The 9,074-nt window shown below is 59.8% G+C and overlaps 1 protein-coding gene across 1 annotated transcript in view; it reads left to right on the plus strand.

Moving 5' to 3' along the window:
* The first annotated feature begins 1,961 nt into the window (after positions 1 to 1,961).
* ASS1 (argininosuccinate synthase 1) overlaps positions 1,962 to 9,074 on the plus strand; it is a 35,430-nt gene continuing 28,317 nt past the window's right edge. Inside the window, exons 1-6 of the mRNA XM_009642805.2 lie at positions 1,962 to 2,024; positions 2,688 to 2,799; positions 3,243 to 3,311; positions 3,589 to 3,777; positions 6,323 to 6,379; positions 6,852 to 6,926. Of these exons, the coding sequence (XP_009641100.2) occupies positions 2,692 to 2,799; positions 3,243 to 3,311; positions 3,589 to 3,777; positions 6,323 to 6,379; positions 6,852 to 6,926 (498 nt within the window). The 5' untranslated portion in view covers positions 1,962 to 2,024; positions 2,688 to 2,691. The remainder of the gene's footprint in view (positions 2,025 to 2,687; positions 2,800 to 3,242; positions 3,312 to 3,588; positions 3,778 to 6,322; positions 6,380 to 6,851; positions 6,927 to 9,074) is intronic.

Below are 9,074 nucleotides of genomic sequence, written 5' to 3' on the forward strand. Positions count from 1 at the left end.
GCCCCTTCCCCCCTTCCCAGCACTGGGAGCTTCAGGCTGCAGCCAAGCCTCTTCTAGCTGAGTTTTGGAAGGGGGGCAGTTTGCAAATGAGTTCCAGGGACCCTGGGCTAAGCCATCCCCGGAGACGGGAGCTGGCACCACCCCGTGCCCTCCCTCCTCTGCTCTGGGGATGCTGGGGGGCAGGATGGGACGCTCCCCAAGGTGGAGGAGCGATGCTGAGGCAAATCCCAGCACCAGCGGGAGCATCCCCACACGCTTCTGCTGCAGGAACCCCTGGGGATCCTGCCCGTGCTGCCTGCCCCATCCCAGCCCCAGGGCAGCACTTGCCGGAGCAGCGGCTGCGCTTCCAGCCCGGCTGGCAAAGGCAGTTCTTCTCCTTATCAAAGTTTCAAGCTTTTTATTCCCCTCCCCTTTTATTTTTTTTTTTTTCTTGGTTTTAAAAACAAAAGCACAGTGTTCCTGTGGAACAGAGCATCCGGAGTCGCTGTGGTAAAAACTCTGCCCCGACTTACACGGAAATTGCTCCAGAATAATAATCAGGGCTGAGAAAGTCCCTCCACGTTCCCCTTCACTGAGCTTTCTTTGCTCTGATTTATTACCACCTAATGCCAAAACTTCGGGGCTCTCTCTTACTGGGCAGCCGGTCTTGGCATGAGCCTCGTTTCTGGAGCTGGAAACGCTGGTGGCCCCGCACCATTCCTGGGAAGCAGGATGCAACCCTAGGACAAGGTGCTCCAAGTCCCTTGGGCATGACAAGGGCAGCGCAACGTGTCAGAGCAGGCAGAAGTTGGAGGTGTTTCCTCTCACCTGCTGCCGGGCCACTTGTGAAGCAAGCGTGCCTGGGCTCAGACGTGCTTAGTGTGGCTGGCAGCTGCGGCAGCGATGTGGGGGGCCGCACCGGGGATGGGGTTTGGGGGTAAAGGAGGGAATTTGCCCAGCAAGGGAGCTGCAGGCGCAGCGTCATGCTTGGGCTGGGTCCTTTCGGGAACTGCGACTGCTTTCCTGTAAGTGCCCTGGTGAGGAAGGGAATGGCTGAACATCCCCGGGCAGGGGCCCAGCTCGGCACACCCATGGGGCCCCGAGGGCAGGGAAACACCGCTTGCACAAGCCTGGGCGCAGAGTGCGGTCTGCACCGCCTGCACGGGCACGGGCAGGCTCAGGGAGCCGAATTGCAGCTACAGGGCTGCTAGACCCCCCTGCTCTTCAGCGAGAAACTGGGAGCAGCAGGGCCAACTCCTGCACCTGGGCCAGTTCCAAGCCATGGCCCGTGGGATGCTGGCCCCACACGGCGCTGGCAGGACCAGGGTGCCAGGGCACAGCCCGGTGTAACTGCGTCCCGCTGTGCTGGGTGGGACAGCCTGGAGGAGCTGGGCATGGTGCCCTCCCTGCCCACGAAAGCAGGAGAACGATTGTGCTGACTTGGCAGCGGTAGCATGAAAGTTGCTCAAGACGGGATTTGGCCGGCTCTTCTGTCTGCCTTCCCCGGCCAAGGGTCAGCTGGCATTGCCTCTTCGTGGGGCCCTGGGATTCACAGCCCAGCCTGGGGACGGCGGGGACAGCCCTGAGCCCCCCATCCCTCCCCCTGAGCTCCGGGCTGCTGCATCCTTCACCACCTCCTGTTGGCTGAAGTCCTTGACATCCTCGGCTGAAGGGTGAGGGCCACTGAATCCCTACGTAGGTGTTTCATGCATAATTAGGACAAACTCCCCAAACTTAGTGCTGGGCTGTGGGCGATGCTGCCGAGCGCCCCAACCCTGCAACTATCGAGCACCCAGCAGTGCCGCTGGGCACTTGGGGCCGAGCTGGCAGGCGTCTGCCCCCATCTGCCATGGCAGCTCCTCTGTACCGGTGCTGGCACAGAGCCGTACCGTGCCGGGTCATGCCCGAGCAAGGCATCGGACTGCATCTCCGCCATGGCTGGGCGCATGCGTCTTGAGTCCCGGCCCCCCAGCGTTGCAGGGTGCTTGCACAGCACAGGGCAGGTTGTGCTGGGGTTGCCAGAGTGAGAGGCGCGTGGAGCAAAGGTAAGAGCCCCAATGGCTGCCCTGGCTTCCTCCATCGCCCGGCTGCTGCTGGCTGGGAGCCACAGCCTGGATGTGGCTACAGCACCATGGATTTTTCTCTTGCCCCCCAGCTCTCCCCCCTTGCCCCTTGCAGCCCGGGAGGGCTCTTGGTCCAGCTGATCCCTCCCGATGCTGCGGTGAGTCCCCTCCTGCGCTGCCTCGTGCTCCCAGCAGAGGAGGGGGCTCAGCCAGACCCGGGCGCAATGCAGCCTGGCTTGGTGGGCTGCCCATGGCCCCAGTCCCACGGGAGCACCCGATGGCAGCGGCTCTCGCTGCCCGTGAGTGAGAGCAATCCCGGGAGCCTGTGTTTTAATCACAGAGCTTGTTCCAGCACAGACATGCTCCTCCGCTTACCCAAGCTGCTGCCAGCCCCAAGGGTTTAGTTTGCCATGGGCTTTGCTTCTTGCCTCCTGGTTGGTCATTCTCTGGATAATGCCCAGAATATCCCACCCCTGGGAGAGCCCTCACCCCTGGCTGCCCTCAGCACCCAGCTGGACCGTGACAGCCCTGTGGCCAGTTCAGGGACACCGGGGAGGGTTTCATGGCTGATGGCTGCAGCATCTCTATGCCGAGCAAGGCCAGGGGGTGGGGCCATCGTGAACCCCTTGCCTTTTGCTTTCCCAGCACCATGGCTCAGCCCAAGGGCACGGTGGTCCTTGCCTACAGCGGGGGCCTTGACACCTCCTGCATCCTGGTGTGGCTGAAGGAGCAGGGCTACGACGTCGTCGCCTACCTGGTGAGCCCTGCTGCAGGGACCCTGTCCCCGGGGACTGGGGGTGGAGGGGGGCGCTGGGCCATGGGTCTGGGCACCTGGGGTGGGTGACAGGGCTCCTGGCCATGGTGGTGACCCCACTCTCGCTGGTTTAACCATTGCCCAGCTTGGGTGCTGCTCTGCTGAGCTGCCAGCCCTGTGCGGCATGGCCTGTCCCTGCCAGAAAATGACACCCTGCTAATGAGGGCAGTGCATCGGGGCAGAGCCTAGGGCTCAGCAGAGGAAGGTATGGCCCTGAGGTATGCCATCTTCAGGGGCAACCCCCCTCCTGCCCATCCTTGGTGGCCTCAAGCCTGGCCAGCACAGGCTCTGCCATGCCTTGCGTGATGCCCTATACCAGGGCTGGGCTTGCGCTGGGTTTTGTGGTCTCCTTTCAAACTCAGTCTTTGCTTTCTGATCATTTCCAGGCCAACATCGGGCAGAAGGAAGATTTTGAAGCAGCACGAAAGAAAGCACAGGCCCTGGGGGCCAAGAAGGTAACAGCATCCCTCCCTCCAGGCTCTGAGCTCCCCCTGCTCCCTGCTGTGGGACTGGGCCCTGGAGTCTCACACACCCCACGTCTGGGGCCACCATGGTGGGCGGACAGTGCCAGTGAGGAATCCCTTTTCCAGAGGTTTTACACCAAAGCCTTTTAGCAGCATCCAGGAAAGGAGAGGCAAAGGGACCCTTTGGCATGCCATCCCCAAAGTCCCCGAGGAGTGGGATCCCCCCTCCAGCCATCCTCCCACCATGGGACTCCCTCCATCCCGGCAGGTTTACATTGAGGACATCAGCAGGGAGTTCGTGGAGGAGTTCATCTGGCCAGCGGTGCAGGCCAATGCCCTCTATGAGGACCGGTACCTGCTGGGCACCGCGCTGGCACGGCCCTGCATCGCCCGCAAGCTGGTGGAGATCGCCCAGAAGGAGGGAGCCCAGTACGTCGCCCATGGGGCTACTGGCAAGGTGAGGGAGGACGGGGGCACCGGAGTGGGGATGGCATGGGGTGCTTGGGGCGGGGGGAGGATCCAGTCAATCTCTTGGCCAAGCTGTAGTTGCCAGGAGGGGTGCACAGGGCCTTTTGTGGGTGCTCTGCAGGGAAGTGTTTCAACACTTCCTTCTTGCTTTCGGGATTTCTGTGCCTGATTTCGGTTCTCCCTCCCTGCCGGGAAGGTTCAAGTCACAGCTGAGCCCCTGGGTCACAGCCAAACCCCCCTGTTTTCGGCAGCAGCTTTCTAAAAGCTGCTGGGGGCAAGGGCTGCCCGGGCTAGGACCCGGCCGGTGCTGAGCCAGGCTGCCCAGCCCGGTGCGAGGACACCCAGGGTAGGGCGACACTGTCACCAGAGGCCACAAGCCCCGCTGGTCCCAGCTGCGGCTCTGGGGGGCCCTTGGGTGCTGTGCATGCACCCAGGACCTGCCGGGTGCCTTCTCCACCCCGCAGGAACCTGAAGCATCGGTTATGCCCGTCTTGGCCCAGGGGCAAAGGCGAGATGCCCACCTGGAGGGGTCTGGGTTTGGGGGTCCCCAGCTAAGGGGGATGTTGGATGCAGCTAGGGGGTAGCCCTGCTGGTTTTGGGGAGATGGGGCAGAGGGGCAGCTACGGGGAAGCCATGGAGCTGGGGGGCTTTGTGGCTGAAATAACCCTTGCTCCTGCTGCGATGGGTTCTCTGCAGTGCTTCCCCGCCCATCTCACCCATCGCCAGCAGCCTCCTCTTGAAAGGCCCCCAGCTCGAGGGTGCCCTGGAGTAATGCACCCCCAAGGTGCCCATGTCCCCTCTGCTCCTGGGTACCAGCAGCACCAGCCATCCCCACCCGCAGGGGCACCCTCGGCTGCTCCCCAGGCTCTGCTCGTTCCCTGAGCCATTAAGGCAGGGACCGACTGTGGGTAACTCGACCCGGCCGCGCATCGTCCCCGGCTGAGGCCGCAGCGTCTTAAATGCAGGCCATCTGCGGCGTCCCCGCTGCTGGAGCAGATGGACTTGTTTTGGGTCTGTAAGGGAAATGAGTGCTTTGGTGGATGTACTTGCCTGCGTGTAATAGTCCTCAGGGATTTTCCAGCCCGGCCATAAATGTATCTGCTAGGCTGGGGCTAAGAGGAGGGGACGGGGGGGGTCCTTACACCCCTTGGTGCTGGTGGAAAATAGGCTTTGGTGCGCACTATTCCCTTGGAAGCACTAATAACTCCCAGGCTTGCTCCTTGCCCTTTCCTGACTACCTGGCCTCATTAGTGGGACCTCATCAGCACAGGCCAATTAAGATAAAGGGAGGTTCAGCGTTATTTAATTATAAGCTGCTACATCCTCCTGGACATTGTGATCTTCCTCCTGCCTCGCCCTCTCTCTCCATGTGTCCTCTGATGCCTGCAGGGGGGAAAATACCCAAATCTGGGTTTCCACTAGTTCAGTTTTTAGGACTTTTAGCCCAGGGGAGAGCATGGCTCTTGGGTGACCCCAGGGTCAGCTGGGCTCCCTCGGAGCCAGGTGAATGAGCTGCATTGGGGTTTTGGTCGCTCGGTGCCTAATTCTATTGGGAGCACTGGGAAAGATGGTTTTAGGTTCAAACCAGCCATGGAGAAGGATCAGGAGTGACCCTGTGGGACAGAACCAGCCCGGGTCCTGGCACCCATTACCCGCTCCTGCCTCCCTCCATGCTGGGAGAACAGGGGAGATAGATGAGTCCTCAGCCTCAGGCCTTGCTTTTCCAGTGAAAATTGCCAGCAATCCCATCCCAGTGGTATTACTGGGAAAATAGATGTGACCCCTGTCTTGCATGGAGAGCCCCGGTCTATGAAGTCCCAAGTAGCGTCAGCGGACGTCCCTCCTGGCTGGGCAAACGCCCCGCTCAGCTGAGGGTCTCCTAAGCCACAGGCTGGGATGCTTTTTCCAGTGGACATCAGACAAGCGGCTGTCCTGTGCTGGCTGGAGCTGAGACCCTGAGATATGTCCCCTCTAGCTCTCTGCCGCTGGGAGGCTTTTTCCAGTGGACATCAGACAAGCGGCTGTCCTGTGCTGGCTGGAGCTGAGACCCTGAGACATGTCCCCTCTAGCTCTCTGCTGGGGGGATTTTGGTCCCATCCCTGTGCAGGGAGAGCAGCTGGGAAATGGTGGGTCCTTGCCCGCCATGCCTGAGGTCTCCAGCGTTGCAAGGGGAGCTGGAGCTGAACCAGGCAGCGTCTCAGAGGCTGCACATGTGTGTGCTGTCACACGCGTATGCACCACCGCACACGTGCCCTCCCAACACCCCCTGAGCCTCCCAGCTCCCTGGATGAAGCCATGGGGCTGGGAGCTGCTGTTTTGTCTTCTGCACTTTCAATGTGTCTTCCTTTTTTTTTTTTTTTTTTGGCTCCCACCAATTCCCACATTCCTCTCCTGAGGATGCTGTATGGCCCTGGGTGAGCTGGCCCAGGGACAAAGCCCCATCCCCCATCAGTGGGATCGGGGTGGGGGGGCACCTACCTCCCAGCCTGCCCTGGTGTGGGGTGACCCCTCAGTATCTCCCATTTGTGTTTCAGGGCAACGACCAGGTTCGGTTCGAGCTCACCTGCTATGCCCTGTGTCCTAAGATCAAGGTAAGGCACCCAAAATCAAATCATCCCCTTGTGCCCCACTACCGGGGTCCTGGCCCCCTCTCCAGCTGATGGGGAGTTTTGTTTTAACACCAATGCTAGCAGCCGTGCCTCGCTTTAACAAGCTGCCAGCTGTACGAAGCAGCGTTTTGGCATTTGAGGGGGCTGAAATGATCCTTAACTGACCTATTTTTACCCCAAACACCACGAGGCCACAGAGGAAACACTACGGAGGCAGCTGCTGGGTAATCGATGCTGCCTGTTTCCCTCTTGCATCCAGTGCCTTGTTAGGGTCAGGGGTTTGGGTTATTCCACCCTTGCACAGGGAGATTAAATTTCAACTGGGGGACCAACACCCCGTGGGTCCTGGCTCCCCAGGGCTGCCAGGAGCCCTCTCCTGCAGGGAGCCTGGGGGATGCCAAGGGGCAAAAGGGGGCTGGGGGCTTCTCATCTCATGCTCCTGCCCTCCCACCAGGTTGTCGCACCATGGAGGCTGCCCGAGTTTTACCAGCGCTTCCCCGGGCGCCGCGAGCTGATGGAATATGCCAAGGTAGGAGCTGGCGCGGGGCGGCCACGGGATGCTCGGGGCGGCCACGGGATGCTCGGGGCGGCCACGGGATGCTCGGGGCGGCCACGGGATGCTCGGGGCGGCCACGGGATGCTCGGGGCGGCCAGGGATGCTCAGGGTGGCCGTGGGATGCTCAGGGCAGCCGCAGGATGCTCACCATGGCTCGGTGGGTGACAGCAGCAACCCTGCACGATATCCCTGCAGCACCACGCTGGAGCCTTCTGGTCAGGGGTTTTTTTTCTTTCCCCTCATTATTTTTTTTTTCCCTCTCCTTTCTTTCTAAAAGCCCCGTAATTACCTGGCTATTAATTGCAACCCGCTTTCCAAGGAAACGGGTCCCAGCTCCCTGACTTGCCTAGCAGACAAAGCAAATACGTTTGCCTTTGTTGTCCCTTCCTTTTTGAAGTACAAGTTGCAATAAAACATATTAGAAGTTTTGCATCAGGTTTTTACGTGCCCACCAGGGTACCTTTCTTTTTTAGCGACTTCATGGAAATGCTTGACAACTGGGCTCAATCAATCAAAAGGGAAAAGGCAGCTCTGTGCATAAACCAGAAAATTGCTTCAGTTTTTAAATAGCTGCCGTCGAAGCTGCCTGGGTAATCTCTGGGAAGGCGAGGTGCAGAGCCAGAGGGATGCAGAGCGGGGCGAGGAGCCCTCCGAGCCCATTAGGGCTGCCGGGAGCGGCGTGTTGAGGATTGTGTTTGCCATCTGCCGTTGTATTATGAAGGGGCGAGTTTACGAGAGCTTTCCATATGTTGCCAAACAAATTGTCAAATAGGGGAGTTATTAAGAGTGCCGCGGTTTTATTATATGGAAAATGGAACATGTGTTTTGGGTTTGGGGGTTTTGTTTGGGTGGGGTTTTTTTGTTTGGAAGGGGGGGAAAAAGGGAAGTGAAATGGATTGGGGCCCCATGCAAAGAGGAAAGGTTGGGGTTGAGGGTTTGTAGTGCTCTTCGTCTCTGGTTATGTTCAGCATTAAAAAAAAAAGGGGGGTTCCCTTCTTTTTCATGTTCAGGAGAGGGAGCTGCGTGGTCAGGTCCTTTCAGAGCTTGGATGCTCTCACCTTGGCGCTCGGGGAATTATAATGTTTGGGGCTCGGTTGCTGCTGGGGAAAGCGGGCATCTGTGCCGCTGTGGCACAGCTCATGGCATGGATTTGCTGCCCAGGTGCTGGAGCCAGCCTTGCTCCAGAGGCTGCTTCATCCCTGCAACCAGCCAAGGCTGAAACACTTTAATGAGCAAGAGAAAGCTCTCCTGGATGCTGCTCCGGGATGAACCATCGCCTCGGGCAGAGCTGGGCAGGACGGAGCTCATCGGGGCTGTGCCCTGACAGCCAGATCTCTCCCTGATCACTGCACATTTGGTCCTGGCCGAGGCTGCCTGGGCTCGGCGGTTGTTGGTACGGGGGTCTGGACTCGGAGGATCCCGTGTGAAGTGATAACGTGGAGCAAGGATGGGCTGGGGAGCCTGGGCTTCCCCGGCTGCCAGGAGGAGGTGGAGGAGTGGCTGGGGGAGTAAATCCCCAGGGGCTCATGGCTCATGATCGGTCGGTATTCAGGTCTGAAAGACGCATTTATACATCCCGGGTGAGATGGGTGTGGCTGATGGCAGGGGAAGAGCCCATCAGAGGGGCACAGCCCCCCAGCCCCACGGCCCTGAGTGCAGCCCATCAGGGTAAACAGCCCTCAGCATTAATTGCTTGGCTTTAATTAACAAAGGCGAAACCTCCCCTGCTGGGATGAGGACAAGGAGATGGGTGCTGATAGGAATGTGGTCTGACCCCAGGTGGGGTCTGTCCCCCAGCCCTCGGTCTCCCCTAGCATTATTTGGGGGGCTTGGGTGGTACCTGCAGCTCCAGCTGTCCAAGGGATGGGATAGGGAGAGGCGTCTTCTCACACTTTCCTGGAGAAGCCAGGTGATCCCCAGCACTTGCACCCAGCAGGCAGCGTTTTGCCCTCCCAGCGAGCCCAAGCTTGTGTTTTGAAACCTGTGTGAAGCACAGACGTGCCCTGCTGGCAGGAGAGCACCCTGTGCCAGAAGCCCTGCACACGGACCTGGGGTGAGGAGGCAAAAGCTGCCCAGCACCCACTTCCAACGACTGGGATAGGGGTCCTGGGGGGAGGGGGG

Source organism: Egretta garzetta, unplaced genomic scaffold, assembly GCF_000687185.1.
Source record: "Egretta garzetta isolate BGI_Z169 unplaced genomic scaffold, ASM68718v1 scaffold497, whole genome shotgun sequence".
NCBI classification, from domain to species: Eukaryota; Metazoa; Chordata; class Aves; order Pelecaniformes; family Ardeidae; genus Egretta; species Egretta garzetta.